The 18,663-nt window shown below is 32.3% G+C and overlaps 1 protein-coding gene across 1 annotated transcript; it reads left to right on the top strand.

Moving 5' to 3' along the window:
• The first annotated feature begins 3,214 nt into the window (after positions 1 to 3,214).
• LOC139504346 (C-type lectin mannose-binding isoform-like) lies at positions 3,215 to 18,663 on the top strand. The gene is made up of 5 exons (XM_071294418.1): positions 3,215 to 3,482; positions 9,087 to 9,175; positions 9,736 to 9,823; positions 10,859 to 11,065; positions 18,557 to 18,663. Exons 1-5 carry the CDS (start codon positions 3,221 to 3,223, stop codon positions 18,661 to 18,663), a joined length of 753 nt encoding a protein of 250 aa, XP_071150519.1. The 5' UTR covers positions 3,215 to 3,220.

Raw genomic sequence — 18,663 nt, 5'->3', positions numbered from 1 at the left:
GCGGCATCTTGCGAAACAAAAAATCAGCAAAGAAAAAAATTGGCGGAAGAAAAAAAAATTATCAGAGGTAAACCAAAAGGTCTTTCCACAGAAAAGTGGAAAAACCTAATTTAAAACCATTTTACAAAATGCCTCATGCCATCTTATTTTAAAAATACCTTAACTTGAAGTTCAAAACGACAAAGCAGATGCTTTGTTGAAAATTTTCACAATTTGAAAATTGGTTTTATTAAACTATTAATAATTCAAACAAACTTTTCTATTTGATTGACGAGATCTCTAACAAATATATCGTATGTTCATTTGCAAATCATCGTGATAAATGAGCTGATATTCCCAGAAGCACTACGACTCATTTATTCATGAAACATTTGGTTTTTATAATAACCCACAAATTTTTATAAAGTTATGTTAGCTTGCAATTTGTTAATAGAGAGACTTTTTGCATAATTCCAAATCAATATATTCCTGTATGTCTAGATAGTTTATTTCCCTTCAAGGAATTATTACATTAAGATAGATACCTTTAATTTAAATATTTAAATTTTACAGCAATACACAAAACTACATAATGACAGGGGATTCAGTAAGCTTAATATATATATATAAAATAGCTGCATAGTTTGTTGAAAATCGAAGTTGATTTGAAAAAGTTATCCAAAAAAAAAAGTGTACTATCTCTATTTTGTCCGAAATTGGAAATTCTAGCCTTGTTTACCTACATTGATTTAATTCTTAAATTTGACAGCAATACACCAAACTCCATAATGACCGGGGATTCAGTAAGCTTAATATATATCTAAGATAGCTGCATAGTTTGATGAAAATCCGAGTTCATTTGAGAACGTAATTAAAAAAAATAAAGTGTACTATCTCTATTTTGTCCGAAATTGCAAATACTAGACTTTTTTACCTAGATTAATTTAATTCTTAAATTTGACAGCAATACACAAAACTACATAATGACCGGGGATTCAGTAAGCTTAATATATAACTAAATAAGCTCATCATAGATTCCAGAACTTAATCTAGTATATACGTCAGACGCGCGTTTCGTCTACAAAAGACTCATCAGTGACGCTCGAATCCAAAAAAAAGTTAAAAAGGCCAAATAGAGTACGAAGTTTTAGAGCATTGAGGACCAAAATTCCTAAAAATGTTGCCAAATACAGCTAAGGTAATCTATGCCTGAGGTAGAAAAGCCTTAGTATTTCAAAAAATTCAAAAATATGTAAACAGTAAATTTATAAATATAACCATATCAATGACAATTTATGTCAGCACAAAAAGTGCTGACTACTGGGCTTGTGATACCCTCGGGGAAACAAATCTCCACCAGCAGTGGCGATAGCTGCATAGTTTGATGAAAGTTGATGTGAAAAAAATATAATGAAAATTAAAGATGTCTATCTGAATTTAATCATTTTTATTTTTACCTGTTGTAAAATTTAATTATTTTATTTCACAGCAATAAATCAGCCTACCAAATAAGCTTTAATTTTGTTATATTAATTTTTAATTTAGATAGATGGACTATACACCAGTGAAGACTAAATTTGAAGGTCAAGACTGGTTGGGACTGAGTCGAGACAGGTCGAAACAGGTTGAGCCTTGGTCGAGACCATTTCAGACTACACCTAGATCATCAAGTACTGAATCAGACTAGTTAAGTAAAGTCGAGACCTAGTCGAGAACACTTAAGTACAGTTAAGTACAGTCGAGGTAATGTCGAGACTAGTCGAGTAAAATGTGTGCTCGATTTTACTGGTCGAGCACAAAAACTGGTCAATTCAGACTCTGAGCAGTGTGTAGTGTATACAATTGCACACCTATTTAAGAAGTAATTACCACTTCAATCAACCCCTTTTCAGAGTATAAAAAAAAATTGATATTAAGACATGACTGTTTTTCGATTTTTAGTTATTTTCAAAGAGCCAAAGAAACTAACATTAAGCAAACCAAGTCAACTGTTTAACCAAACTATTTAGATATCTGATATCATGCTTAACGTGATTGAATATTCGACAACCACGATTTAATATTGAAAGTGTGGCGTAAAACGTTGATTCAAACAATGTAGTGTATGCGTATATGAAGAGATTGGTTGGTATCGTAATGTAGAAAAACCAAACCAATTCATAATCAAATAAACCAACCCTTGACTTAACCACAAATCGTTAATCTACTGAAGCGGTATTGCTAGCTTGAATAGAACAATTGACGTCTGTGAAGGCCTTTGAAGAACAGATAAACAAACCGTTAAAAATCCCTGTTATATAACTATAACTTTATATATCATAGTCCTATGGTAGATGTCACCTAACATAAGACTATAATATTAATTTCTAGACACCAAATTAAAAATTCTATTAAAATCATATGAACAAAGAAGTTTCGAACGAGTTCCTCAAAGTAAGCATAGTATGGTGGGTGAATATGATCAATACATACAACTAAACATATGGATTATTTTCTGATCTTGTCTTTAACCCTTACTTTTGTTTGAATTGCAATAATTTTGTTGATATTGAGAGGCTTGACGTACTTTTATGGCAACATTTTTACTGCTGAAAAAGACCAATTCTTTAACGTGTTAGTATTTTATTGCATTTATTATTTTAGTGTGCGCATTTGTTGTTTAAAATAGTCGATAGTTAGTCTATGCTTCGTCCTTTGTCCTTGTTTAGCCAGGTTCTTTATGTCATAATTGCATCTGTAGTTTAAAAGGAGAGATGATGAATATGCATGCAGCTGCATTTTTTTGTCAAAAAGGAGTGTCGAGGATTGTGCTTACAACATAGAAAATCTGACATTGTAAATTGAAATTTTTAGAGAGTTATATAAAAAATATGTCATTGTAATTCTACAAATTTACAGCCTATGAAATAGTAATGTATCCATGGTACAGTATGAATTGAATATTATGATTGGACTGTTTTGTAACATTAAACACCCACAGCATATGTAATGATATTTCAATTTTTCATATTCATTCAATTAGCCAATACTTTCATGTCGTAATCATTTATTAAATCTTTAATGTTCAATGTACATTTGTCTGCAATTCAAGTTTGTGCTTGGAAAACATTCAGTTTGGAAACAATTTATCTCCATACGAACATTAATATCATATTGATCATAAGACGAATCTGACAATTTTTTTGCCATGATTATTTTGCATACAACTAGAGTTGACGTTTCGATAATATGTTTGTGTGTTATGTTTGCAATAGGTGTTGCACAGCTGAATGTGGTAAGACGTGACTATTTTACTACAAAAGACAGAAGAATTCTTCCCAACATTACCACAATCATTCAGCAAAAATCACGATCACTGTCAGCGTGTGCGTCTTTCTGTTCAATACATAAAGCATGCTGTGTTGCTAGCTATGATCGGAAAACAAAGCAATGCATCCTAGATAAATCCTGCTGCCCAGAAAGTGAGCAATCAGTAGATGCACTGATGTTGAAGATCCGATCAGGTAACTTTCATCCAACATTATTTCGATTTTAATTTATTATTCCCTGTTTTTCTGAAAGCGTGTTGGACAAATATACAAGTATTAATATTTTTATATCCGTATAACCCTTAAACTATTTTAATGTATTAAAAAAATGCAAAGTTATGAGGAGGACAGATTAAAAGTTGAATTCGATTAACGAATAGTTTAGCGTTATTGGACGACCATGATCATGTTTTATTAAGTTACAAACTTGGCTATTGTTTTGAAGTTTTCGAATAAAATCTTAAAAAAAAATAAATTATAATACATGTACCAGAAAACTATTCACTAAACTTGTAAAATAGTTTTACGCTGTTATATTCTAAAAACAACAAAAATAGCTTGTGACAAAGTTCGTTCTATTATATAACAAGTTGCATAAGACATAGTTATGCAATCGGAGCATCGTCGTTGAACTCGATTTGAAAGGAATTGTTATAGATACTTTTTGAATTTTTTAGTTCTAGATTTTTTTTAACTGGAGGGGTTTTTCATTATTTTCTCATGTAAATGTCGTTTCTACATGCAACATGTGTACAGATCTGGTTATCCATATTGTGTCTAAACGAGAAAATAAAGGTGATAGCATTGGCATTTTCCATTTATTCATTTCCAAAACTCGTTATATGATTTTATTTACAATCATTTTGTTTGCTATGCAATTTTTGATTGTAAATCAATAGTGTTTTTTTATCCTAGTAAAATTGTAACGTTCGACTGGTGTGATCATTCTAGACTTAGCTGAGTTATCCATCGACTATATAGAACTTTGACGCCTCTATTTTTATTTAAGATTCGTATGTTTGTGACTGTCCTGTTTTTTTCACTATTTGCATTGTCTTTCATCAGAAATGACAGTTTTTGTCTTTTTCGTGTTTGCGAAAGCACTCAGGTTGGACCATAAATCTTTGCAAAACGGATTTATATTTTTGTCATATGTAATGCATAAACCTGGAAACAGTTATTTGCTTGTCCCCTAAAATGCGATTTCATTGTTATAAACGGTGAGTCTTGTCCAATAATTCATAAAGAAAAGAATGATAGTTAGTTAAGTGGTTCGTAAGGGGATAAAATATTAATACACATATACAATCTTGTTTCAAAATTTGAAGTAAATTTTTTTTGCTAGACTATTTACTACCAAGAATAAGGTATACTAAGGTCAATTGTTTTCCGGTTTATATCTAAAATCAACTATGTATTCTTTTTTAAAGACACAAGTTTGTAAGCTATCTATATTATGATGTTTAAACAGTGTCGTACAGAACGTTTTCTTTTTAATACAACTTTTCTTTTAATGTTAATTTAACTAGAAAAACAGCAAAAATAGCACATTTTGAGATTTCATCGGTGTTTATACATATGCGAAGGGTTTACTTAACCGAAATATTTTTACGTATTACACTTATCTATACTAGGATCATAAAGATAATAACGTTCAACAAATTAGGTTTGTCAAATGTGCTAACTACTGCTATGAAATCATCAAAGCCTGTGTTTTTTATTTAAAATCAAATAGCTTTATTATTGCACTCATGATTAACATGCATAATTTAGCCAATACTTACATCTAATATAGCCTAGCGAACTTTAAAATAAGGATACTACTGATACTAGAAGGACTGGTTCATACCTTGATCTTTTCCTCAATATTGACGCAGATGGACGACTTCACACGAAAATCTATGATAAACGGGACGATTCCAACGTCAAGTTCCCAATTATCAATTTCCCATTTCTCAGCAGTAACATACCCTCTGCCCCTTTCGCATGGTGTTTAAAAATCACAATTGATACGTTATTCTCGTGCTTGTTCACACTATACGGACTTTATATACAGGAGTGTGCTCCTTACACAGAAACTGCTCAAACAAAGTTATGAGGAGGACAGATTTTGTAAATTTTATGGACACCATCACGAATTGGTTAATCCATACGATGTGTCTTTGAGCAAACTAGCTAAGGACATTTTTACCACATGGTAGATTGTGGTTTGACCTTACGTCGTCTAATCTTTTAATTACCGAACGTGACTTATTCCCGAGTGTGAATTCGCATTACTATAAGACGTGTTACGGTACTTATCTATCCCAAATTCATGTATTTAGTTTGATGTTATATTTGTAATTCTCATCGGATTTTGTCAAATTTGTTGACGTCTTTTCTATTATATTCATGTGTTATGATAAACAAAATTAATCATCGCCTTCATTTATTATATTTGATTTGTTCAATGTAATCTGTACGATGTTTTACGTTTGAAGTTAGATTCAAAACAAACCGGACATATATAGAATATAGTTAATTGCTATTTATAAGTATTGCAATGTGCATTGTGTTTAAATGTAATATCAGTATTTACTTCAATTATAATCTTAAATCAATCCTAATTCTATCTTATTTTTGAGATATAGTTTTTCAAATGTGACGTCATTTTTGTGTCGTTTCAGAAATTTAAATGTGACGTAATTTGTGTGCCTTTTCACCACTTCGTATGTGACGTCATTTTTATGACTTTTTGCGTTAAGGTCTGGACTAAGTCGGGTGTGTCTATTTTCTGTGTTGGTCTTTGTATTATGTATCCGGGTTTTGTTTTCTGTAATTAGTTTTAAATACTTCAGTTTATCATGTATATATTTTATATTCATTTGATAAAATTTACTGTTTGCAATAGCATAAATTGTTCTAAATAATAAGGATGTTTTTATCCCAAGCAGAAAATCCTGGCACAACTTTTTTCAACTTTTGATCATCAGTGCTGTACAACTTTGTACTTTTTTATCCTTTCGAACTTTTATATCTGGGCGTCACTGTGGTTCTTCTGTGGACGAGGCGCGTTTTTGGCGTATTTAATTTTAAATCTGATGCCTTTTGTTATCTATTATTCATGTGTTTCTTTGTCTAATACGTTCTCCTATTTATTTGTATTGTAGCCCTGTAATATTATGTTGTCATTTTAATATTATATTTAACATTGTCATTAAAGTGCGAGGTTTGGCATGCTACAAAACCAGGTTTAATCCACCATTTTTTTTCTTTAAAAATGTCCTGTACCAAGTCAGGAAACTGGCCATTTTTATATTATAGTTCGTTTCTGTGTGTGTAACATTTTAACGTTGTGTTTCCGTTGTGTCGTTTGTTTTCTCTTATTTTTGAGTGTGAATTCACATTACTATAAGACGTGTCACGGTACTTTTCTATCCCAAATTCATGTATTTGGTTTTGATGTTATATTTGTTATTCTCATCGGATTTTGTCTATTGCTTAGTCCGTTTCTGTGTGTGTTAAATTTTAATGTTGTGTCGTTGTTCTCCTCTTATATTTAATGCGTTTCCCTCAGTTTTAGTTTGTTACCCCGATTTTGTTTTTTGTCTATATATTTACGAGTTTTGAACAGCGGTATACTACTGTTGCCTTTATTTATCTGTCGGATGGGCTCTTTTTTTGAAACTGTATTTATTCTACTGTGCAACATTTTGTTGTTATAACTGTTGAGATGGTAACGGTATGTTATGAAATACAATCGATACGTTACAGATCATACAAACAAACTGGTACCTGAATATTTATAACCGTGAAAAACATCCCTCTGTTCAGTTTAAACACCTACATATTGTATTTGGCAAATGGTCTAATCTAATTAAAAACCGAGAAACGAGAAACATTTATGAACCACAACAACAAACGACAACCATTGAACATCATGGCCAAGACCTTAGACATGTGCAAACAAACCCAGCTTGCCAAGACGTTTCATAAACAAAAGTAAAATCTCAAAAACACTGATCTCCCAGAAAAATTAAAAACGGAAAGTACTTTATCTTAAATGGCATCAAAAGCTCAAACACATCAAACGATAACAACTGTCATATTCCTGACTTGGTACAGGCATTTTCTAATGTAGAAAATGGCGGATAGAACCTGGTTTTACAGCTAGCTAAACCTCTCACTTGTATTACAGTCGCATCAAATTTCTTTATATTGACAATGAAAACAAAACGTGATTAAAACAAGCATACATAATAGGTAAAATGTCAAAAATACAGCAGTAAACATTGTGATATAATCTTAATCACTAAAAAAAACAAAAAAGCAATATATGTTACATTTGTACAAAAGAAGCACAAAATGCCATATAAACCAAGCATATTAGCAAACATTTAAGACAATTTTACAAAAACTTACCATTGTACAATAACACAATAACAGGATGTATAAGTACAGAGTCACGTCATATATGTAACAAAGAAACATAAAAAGGCAAATATACAAAGCACATAGCAAAAATGAAAACAAGAATACGATATTATCATTAACAATAATAACAAAACGTACAAATACCACAAGTATCTTAATCACAACCAAAACAAACAGATATAAAACGAAGAAGCATAAAAAAGCCACACATCAAATTTAGCAACCTCATTTATTGCTCCCTTATTTTTAATCATATGTAAGTATGTCAGATCCAAGCTCCTTTATTTTTGAATTTTATAGTATGTCAAATTCACCCATAATCGTTTAAAATATCTTAAGAACTAGCTATATCAACATTGAATCTAACGTAGATCGACTCGCACGTTTGACGTCAGAATCTAAACGTCACACAGGTAGCGATATTAACTGATATAGTCTGTAGTTCTTTAGGCACCAACCCTGACCATCACCTGAAACAATATCACAACACATAACTCTGTAAACTAAACTACTATTAAGTCAAAGAAGCAATATTTGTTCTATGTAATTAAATAGTTATTTTATGCATTTCAACTTTTCTTGGCCTTTTAAAAACAAAATCAATTCAAGCGTCACTGATTAGTCCATTGTAGACAAAACCCGTGTGTGGTGCCAATAAAAAATGTCAATCCTGGTATCGTTGATGAATTAATAAATAGCATTGTGTGTATTGTTTATATATAATATGGGAAAATCTACACTGCAACATTAGACTTTTATATCAACATAACGACACGAGGTATGATAACCAATTCGACAACTATCCACCGAAGTTCCCATACAGTGAACGTAAGTACTTATAGTCAATTGGACGGCCTTTCAACAAACAGAAAACCTATACCGTATAGTCAATCGTACGGCCTCTCAACAAACAGGAAACCTATACCGTATAGTCAGCTATCTAAAGCCTCGACATACAAAATATGATTCAATCCAAATAAGAAACTACCAGCCGAAATAATTTTAAACAATGTACAAAAAAAATATGACCGACATAAACAAACGGCAACCACTGACTTTAGACTCCTGACGTGAAACAGGCACATTATGAATGTATTTATAATTCTTATTTCGTACAATTTTCAAGCATAAGCACCAGTCTTCTGTCTTAAACACGTTACATTGTAGAGTTTCCGTTAAATGTATAATAGAAACAAAGCTTGTGATTACCAAAAATACAAATTTCGTTGATGAACAGAAACGATTCAAGTGTCAAATCATACATTTGTCACTGAATCGTATTTTCGATATTTATTCAAAAACCATAAAGAATTGTTTTAATTTACGTTATGTCATGTATATATATCTCTCTTCCTAAAAGTTAATTATTAAATAAATAAATTTCAGATTCACTTGCATGCCCAAACGGATGGTTAAAAAACGAAAACAAATGCTACTACTTCAGCGATGCACTTCACACTTGGACAGATGCTAAGGTTAGTAATTCGTCATTTATTTAATATTATCGGACGTTGCTTGCACTATTATGACATTAAGTAATATTATATTTGGGTAAATATATAAAATATTCTATCAGTTTTTTTTTAAACGATTTGACTATTAAAATTATTAATAATTTTTGGTTTATCATCTAAAGCTTATACTTGCTAAAGGTTTAAAAAAAAAAAAGATGTTGTACTATTGCCAATGATACAACTCTCCACAAAACACCAACTGACACAGAAATACCAACTATAGGTCACCGTACGGCCTTTAACAATGAACAAAACATTTGCCGCATAATACGCAATAAAAAGTACCGATATGAAATATGTGATACAATTTGAACAAAAAAACAACTACCTTTATATAATTTTATGTAGGGCCCATGTGTTCTAGTGGTCTAGCGCGTCGGAATTGCTCAAGTTGATTTGGTGCCATGACCTCTCGAAGTGTTCGAATCCAGATCAGGGAAAAACAAACATTTGCTTCCAAAAAATTACAGATCTATCATTGTTGGGCTATTATTTAGACAAAGCATATGTATATATTACAGATTGCCTGCGAAGCTGAGGAAGGAATGCTTGTAGAAGTAGATTCAAAATGTGAAAACGAGTATGTGAAGATGTCAGCAAGCGAGTCAAGTATGTATATTCAATGCATTAAGATGCAAGTAAGTGAACCAGCTATAAAAGAGGGACGAAAGATACCATAGGTAGAGTCAAACTCATAGATAGAAAATAAACTGACATAGCATTGCTAGAAATAAAAAGACAAACAGACAAATAATAGTACAAAATGATGTAGATCTAAGCAACAATAGGTATCCGTACAAACGAAGAGCGAAACCAATACAGCATTAAGACAACAAAAATTCATGAAATGTTATTGTATATAATCGAGAAACCAACGGCCGTATGTATGAACAACAACAAATATGATATACAGCAACGGGCGACAGTCACTGATTTACATGCTTCTTATTTTTTAGCAATTTTGAAATCATGTTATGCTAGCACGTTTAATTTAAATAAAGGCAACAGTAGTATTCCGCTTTTCAAAAGTCATAAATCAAAATTAAGGTGCATACGATAATTCTACCTACCAGTTAAATATATATGTTTAGTAGTCTTGTCAAATAGAAAAGTTTTGTGTAACTGGTTACTCGGATCATCGTTCAACCGATTAACCGTTTAACCGGTTGTTTTAGTTGATGTTTGTAGACCTTATCTATAGTACCCTCTGTGTTTATAATACAATAGATTTTAGTTTGGCATTGTAAGGCTTGTCTGTAAGAATTCTGGCAATGTTTGTAATAACTTCCAATTAAGAAGATAAACAAACTTCTTGATCTCGTCAAATTGAAAAATGTCAGAAATCGACAGAACAGATTTAAGGGAACTATATGTTCCAGTTTTTGGCCTATGCCATTATGTCAAACAATACGAAATTTAGCTCATGTACGATTACTTCACATCAAAGTTCGGAAGTCTTTACTTTACTTTGATAGTTTGAAGATACACGAATGACGTTTTGATAATTTCTTACGTCAAAACATAAAACAGTTAACATGAGAGTAACTTGTTTTAAAAAAAAACCGACTTGAAGCTAGCATAGATTTGAGGATAATATGTATGAAGGAAAAAAGTGTTTTAGTACTGTGTTAATTTAATTTATAGCTTACTGGTTAGGTGGAACAGACGAACAAGAAGAAGGTGTTTGGATATGGTCACACAGTCAGAACGTAATCACCTTTACTGATTGGACAAATACAGAACCAAGCAATCACAACGGCAACGAACATTGTCTTGCGTTGCGGGATTACTACGGGTATGCATGGAATGATAACCCATGTCACTTTTCAATGCGATTTATCTGTGAAAAAGGTATGTGTCTTTTGTTTCGTTACAAATGTTTATTAAATACATGTAGCAAAACAACGATCGTATGTTTTGATAAAATTTTCCAATATGATTCGAAAGTTTTACATTCATTTTAATTTATAACATTTGCAATGTTATTTTACCCCCAAAAATTTAACAAAATACGAAGGGCTTAAGCTTCTTTATTAAAACATTGGGTAAATTGAACACAAAATATGGTTTCCTTTTTTATTTAGCTAGAAATTAGGCAGATAAGTAAAGATGACCATAGATAAAACTTTCTGATTCCTTTTAACTTTATGTTTCATGTGTTATTTAATACAACGTGCATTCTATTGTTTACAATATTTTTCTTTTCTTAATTTTTCTCACTTAGCACATGGTTTTATATTTTGTTTTGTTTTATACGACCTTTAACGTTTTAAATGATATGTTCCTTTGACAAAAATAACTTATCTTCTTGCAGTTACCTAAAATAATACTTACGGAATTTACTATTGTTTGATAAACCATCATCAAACTCAGATTGTTGGATCATAAGTCTGACAAATCCAGCAATGGACGAATTGTTATATTTCTTTAGGAATATCATACATACATTTTTTTAATGTATCACTTGTTTACCTAGGTAATGTTTCTATGATTTACCACTTAAAGTGAGATATACGTAATTGCACGCCTCTCGTGGAATTTTAGAAACAAAACTGTGCGTCGAATGTTACACGAGTTTTCTCATTTACATGAAACGGGTAATACGTAGTATTTCTATGAGTTATCACTTAAGTTGCTCTTTACAGTTGTCGTATAAAACATATTGTTATCTACCCTAGTCGCCGTCTATAAGGTTATGTCATTATTACATATCGATAATTAGCAAAGGCACGTTTTTGTACTGTTTCAATATTTCGAACTCAAATTCAAAACTCCAGAATCCCAATTATGTTTATAGCGCATGCACATGTTGAGAAAAATGTGTGAGCCAAAGGGAAATCATACTAACGAATCGATCCCGTTTGAATACCTGAAGATCGTTATATAATTGTATTTATTATATTACTTGCAATGTATAAGTTATCAAAGGTACCAGGATTATAATTTAGTACGCCAGACGCGCGTTTCGTTTACATAAGACTCATGAGTGACGCTCATATCAAAATATTTATAAAGCCAAACAAGTAAATTGTTGAAGAGCATTGAAGATCCAAAATTCAAAAAAGTTGTGCCAAATACGGCTAAGGTAATCTATGCCTGGGATAAGAAAATCCTTAGTGTTTCGAAAAATTCAAAGTTTTGTAAACAGGAAATTTAGAAAAATGACCACATTATTGATATTCATGTCAACACCGGAGTGTTGACTACAGGGCTGGTGATACTCTCGGGGACGAAACGTCCACCAGCAGTGGCATCGACCCAGTGGTGTAAAAGTTATCAAAGGTACCAGGATTATAATCTAGTACGCCAGACGCGCGTTTCGTCTACATAAGACTCATCAGTGACGCTCATATCAAAACATTTATAAAGCCAAACAAGTAAAAAGTTAAAGAGCGTTTAGGATCCAAAATTCCAAAAAGTTGTGCCAAATACGGCTAAGGTAATCTATGCCTGAGATAAGAAAATCCTTAGTGTTTCGAAAAAAAAGTTTTGTAAACAGGAAATTTAGAAAAATGACCACATAATTGATATTCATGTCAACACCGGAGTGTATAACCGTGGTTCCCTAGTTAAATACAAAGTGAAATAAACTATGTCATTTCACTCATCTGACGTCATTCAACAACATGAGCAATAGGTGTTGTCAAGACGTCATCGATGACGTCGCATCAAAGCAACTGTGAATACTAAAACTTCCATTGTTAATGTAATTAAAAGAATAGCTAATTTTCTGTATTTGAATTCTTTGATTACATTTGGATTAGTTATTCAATGGGTAACTTTTAGAATTATGTAATCTGCTCTCTGGTGGGATTGTTGTCTCTTTCACATGTTCCCCATTTCAATTCTCAATTATACATGTTTCTCTTACAGATTTATTTAATTAAGTTGGAGAATAAAGAAAGATATGGAAGACAAATTTCGCGGAATGCATGCACGCCTCTGCTTCAACAATTTTCCAATATATGAAGAGTTAATTTGTCTTACACATAATTGTAAAAAACTTTCATGCTAGATCCTTTTTTGTTGCTTTTTTTTACTTGTTTAGAGTCTTGTATTGTTATATATTTAATGATAACTAAATCACTCAATATAACTATTGGTGTATAGAAAACAGTTTACCTAGATAGGCTACTTATTTAAAAAACAAATTAAAAAAAACTTTTAAAATATGTTTATCCGGTTTTTTTAAATCTTATTAACATCAATTTTAACTATTATATTACAAAATAAACATGCCATTGATTTGCTATCAACTGATCTGGAATTTCGATTTAAGAATTAAGGGCAGTGATTATCCGCTTGATAAGTGATATGTGTGATGACTGATTTGACAAACAAATTGTGATTGGACTAAAGGAGAGTGTTTTGTGGTATTTAGTGATTTTAATAAGATAAATATGAAAAACTAAGTTGATTGATTGCCGTGATTATAATTGATGATTATTTTTAATTTGTAAAAATCAACGTTGGTCTTCATTCATACATATTTAAATTTGCATTTGGCCAATCACAGTAAAAGATTGCTTATCCATACTTTTTGTTTTGTTTAAAGCTCAAAATCAAAGACCACCACCTATAAAATTGAATGCGGTATTAGAAACTAAATGTAATATCTTTTAATTGATAATTCAAATTGCAAACAATTTTTGATCAAAACAGGAATTTTCAAAACTCTTCGTGTTTGTTATATTTGCCATGTGTTTACTTAAACGACTTGTAAAGGGGAAAAAAAGCAGACCTACTAGATTTTAAACAAATATCTAGTTTAATGCTTACTCTTCACGAGTGACCAAATGACTCAGAAATTAACAATTTTATGTCACCTTCCGGCATTCTAAAGTGAGTAGAGCCCATAACACATAGTCAGAGCTCCCTATATAATTGTTCTAAAATACAACTATAAATATATAAATGTGAATACATATTTGTGTCTAGTTGGTTTGAGATGATGATGCATACTTTTATTTTTTTAAGTGCGATAACATGCAAGTGACGCTATTCTAAAAGAATTGTTTTATTTCTTAAGGACATCAACAAATGTAACAAGAATATAATCATTTAACACAATACCGTTTTTAAAAGACCAAGGACAGTTTTCATATTTATTCTGTTTGTATATTTGAATTAAACCATTTACGTAGAATATCATTTAGATTTTTTTATATCAGGATTAAAGTTTGTTATTAATTATTAGTATTTGTATCATTCTTCGCATCACATTTAAATGTTTGAGGTATTTTGCTGATAGCATTGAGGCATATTGAGTTACCATGGCGACAGCCTTCCAATAGGATGATATTAAAGTTCTAATATGTCAATTCCTAAGTACAATTAACAATTTGTACACTTAAAGGTGAATTGTACACGGTTTATTTTTTTCTGTTCGTGAACAAATAGATATTGTCTACCTTGTAAACTTTGTAAGCTTAAAAATCAGAAGCGTAGCCGTGATATAAGTGCTATGTTAAATACCGAAAAATGTCAAATGGGCAAGATTCAAAATAGAAATATATTCAGGTCGCCATTACACATGATTTGTCCGTAATGAGGGGGAAATCTTGCAGATTAATTATCAGTTTGAATTATTTTTATCGAACCCACTTTCTGAGGATTTCGGCAAAATTGACAGTTTAAAACATGATTATTTCATCCTTTCATTTTGTAAATGGTTAACTGTTAATGATCTTAAATAGATTAACTCAACATATAAGTAGGAAGTTTACCAGAAATTCTTTACTTTGAATTCAAGACGGTAAAAGGCATATAGAAATATTAAGTGTATATAATTCTTATAAATAATCTACAACTGATATACAAAGAATCAATTTTATAAAAAAGGACAAAAGTACGAGTAAAATACCTCATATTTTGCAATATCTGTAATAGTGTTTATTCATGTACTACATGTACATATCATGATTAAAGCTTTGCTGTGTGTATCCTGTGTGTTCTTTGTTGTAAAATAAAATATTTCATTCATTAAACTTGTGTTCATTGTTGTTGTTTTATTTATAAGTTGATATTGATATTAAAAGACCTTTGAATAAACATAAATGTCGAGAACCGCGAGCTTGAAGATTTACAGGATCTAAACAGCCTGTTTTGTCAGGATGTTTTTTAGTAACAATCTTAACTGATCACAAAACACAAACAAAAACTACTTATGTTTGGACCAAACAGTAAATCAAAACAAGTTCAAGTGTGCGTATGAAATCAGTACTTTAATTTCGTTGTATACGATACGATTCTCTGCAAATACATTAATTATAAATCATAAATAACAGTGAAACTAAATTCCGTTAACCATAAAAATAATAAAATATACAGAAACCTGTTTTCTGATAAAAGTACAAAGTTTGCACAAATAATTAAATCAATATATTTCATTACGGAACATTGTTCCAATTATTGCTAAAGAAATGAATGATAAAGTCGGATTAAATATATGCTTACCGATTATGCTCTCTTATAAAAATCATCTTGTGTGTCCAAATGAAATCCAAATAATAAACGGCCGTAAACAAATTGAAATTACATTCATAGGAAAACATAACTTCATTAAGACGGACGGCAAATACAGCAAATATATTTAGAGCCGTAAACGTCAATAATTACATAGAAAAAATAGCTTTTACAAAAAGCTTACCTATAGACTAAATAGTGGAGCCAAGTGACCATTTACATGTATACACTATTAGTGCTTATATATAAATGTATCTTCTACCAAATATTCAAAATAAGAATATAAATAAATATAACTCTTACACTCCTCACCATGAAATTCTACAATTTCATAAAAAAAATGTTAACACACACAAACAAAATAATATATACAATCTATAAATCTGAACCTTCTAGTAAACATAGTTTTGTTATTGGTCTTACTAATTCTGATTTGTGAGTTTTGACAACACAGCTGCGTACATGCCCATCTCGACCCACTTTAACCTCGGTAACTCTGCCCAACGGCAATTGTCCTCTTTGCACATTAACCCCAGCTACTATTACGATATCGCCTTTTCATAAATCAGGGTTCGATCTTTGTCATTTTGGGTGCATCTGCAATGTTGGAAGATACTCGCGAATCCATCTTATCCAGAACTAGTTTGCGAGATATTGGATCTGTTTCCACCATCGTCTAGCATAAATATCTGTCTTTTTGAAGATACCACCAGGAATACAGGAATTTGACTTCATTAATAGTAACATATTTGGTGTGAGTAAAGATGGGTCGTTGGGATCATCGCTCACTGGCGTAATAGGTCTGTCATTCAAATTTTTTTCAACCTCAGCCATCAAAGTTAAAAGCTGTTCATCATTTAGAAGCTGATTTTTTACTAACGCTCTCAAAATTTTACGAGTGGACCGAATTAAACGCTCCCATGAACCACCCATGTGACTTGCTAAAGGTGGATTAAAATGCCATTCAATCTCCTATTGTAACTTGTGTCTTTCAATTTTTGATTGGTTCCATTCTTTAATTGATTTACGTAGTTCACTGTCTCCGCTTACAAGATTAGTTCCATTGTCGCTGTACATCGTTTTTGGATCACCTCGTAGGCTTATAAAGCGTTGAAAAGCGGATAAAATCGACTCAATGGTTAAGGTGTGGGCTACTACTACAAAATATACTAGAAGAACTGCTCTGGTTGTGAAACATGTAAAAAGGCAACCATGTCTTTTTACGTGTGATTAACTTAACCAAACCGGGTCCAGAATAGTCGATTCCGACAAATGTAAACGGGAGTTGTCAGCAGTCATCTGTTCATCAAGCAGAGGTGCCATTTGTTGTACGCAGATTGGACGGTGTTGACGTTTACATGGAATATAGCATCCGATTACTTCTTAACAAGACTATGTCCTTTTAAAATCCAGTATTTCCTACGTGTTGCTGCAAGCACCTGTTGTTTTCCTACATGACCCTGATTTTTGTGATAGAAACGAACAGTTAACGAAGTAACATGATTATCTGGTAGGATTATGGGGTATTCATCAACGTTTGAGGTACTTAATCGTCCTTTTGCTCGGATAAGCTCATTATCGAGTACAGGATTAAGAGAAGCGATACGGCTGTCTTTTTTTCACGGGCGTATCCTTCTTCAGTTTTATTATTTCGCCTTTGAAGCAAGATGATTGTACATTGACTAATATTATATTGGTAGCAATGTTCAGTTCTGACAAAGTGAGATCACCAGTTCTGCACTGAATTTGATGATTAAGGCATCATTATCTGCAATAAAATTGAACCTAATCAACCACGCCGTTCCTCGTAGTAGTTTTGTCCAGTCGGGGAAATGGTTTTTTAGATAATCACTGGTGTTGTTTGTCATAGCATGGATCGCCACCTCATTCTTAAGTACGGTGTCATTTTCAGTACCTTCTTGTAGCCCGTTGCGTAAGTCTTGTGGCCAGTATCTTGAATCTTCCAAGAGAAAGTTCGGACCATTGAACCATATATTAAGTTTCTTACTATGACAAACGTCAATACCTCTTGATGCTATGTCCGCGGGATTCGAAGGTGAATCAACGTGACGCCATTGACCTAGACTATTTGTATTGTGAATTATGCTTAATCTTTTAGCTACAAATGTTTTAAATCGTCGTCATGTATTTCTAATGTAGCCCAACACTATAGTTGAGTCTGTCCAGAAGGTAACGTTATCAATCTTTATTTCAAGTTCATCATTCAGGATTTGATATAAGCGGCATGCAGTGACAGCTCTTGATAATTCAAGTCTTGGTATTGACATTTGTTTAATACGTGCTAGTCGTGCCTTTCCTATGACTAAAGAGCAAGTAATTTTGTCATTTCCATCAACTAGTCTCAGATAGGCACACTCTCCCTAACCAAGTTCTGATTCATCGCTGAAAAAGTGCAATTGGGTGTTCTTAATGTGTTGAAATTGTTGTGGTCGAAAACAGCGATGCACAGACAAACTTTCAATACAGGGTAGGTTCGTTAACTAATTTTTCCATTCGTCACAGTAGTATTGTGGAATTTGCTCATCCCATCCAAGCTTCAATCTGCATAAGGTCTGTACAATGGCTTTTTCATGCAGTGTAACTGGTGACACAAGGCAAAGCGGATCAAATATTGAACTTACAATTGCATGGTTGTTGCAGCCTGTAGCTCAATGCCAAAATGGGCATGGCCATAGAGGGCGCTCGCAGCATGAATCAGAATTTTGAAATTCCCGTATAGGGCACTTGTTAATTTGCTGTCGACAAGAAAGCAGGTGTTATGCAAATTCGTTAAACTGGTCCAGGGAGACTTGTAGTAATTAGGGGATTATTTCACTCGGCCCTTGCTCTGGGCCTGATAAGTTCTACAATTTGCAGGTTTGAAAAATTTGGTTAGTGGTAACGGTTGGGTCTACAGATGGCTAGTTCTGGGACCTCCTCCACCTCATCTTATAGAGGGGAGGCCTACTCCTGCCAACAGGTGA

This window comes from Mytilus edulis, chromosome 14, assembly GCF_963676685.1.
Source record: "Mytilus edulis chromosome 14, xbMytEdul2.2, whole genome shotgun sequence".
Taxonomy (NCBI): domain Eukaryota; kingdom Metazoa; phylum Mollusca; class Bivalvia; order Mytilida; family Mytilidae; genus Mytilus; species Mytilus edulis.
This window is presented reverse-complemented; position numbering and strand designations above follow the sequence as displayed.

Excerpts from the sequence above, each read along its gene's own strand:
- LOC139504346 (XM_071294418.1), top strand. The coding sequence starts at position 3,221 with ATGTTTGCAATAGGTGTTGCACAGCTGAATGTGGTAAGACGTGACTAT. Across the intron at positions 9,176-9,735 it reads ACACTTGGACAGATGCTAAG|ATTGCCTGCGAAGCTGAGGA; the intron begins GTTAGTAATTCG and ends TATATATTACAG. Across the intron at positions 11,066-18,556 it reads GCGATTTATCTGTGAAAAAG|GTTTGAAAAATTTGGTTAGT; the intron begins GTATGTGTCTTT and ends TACAATTTGCAG.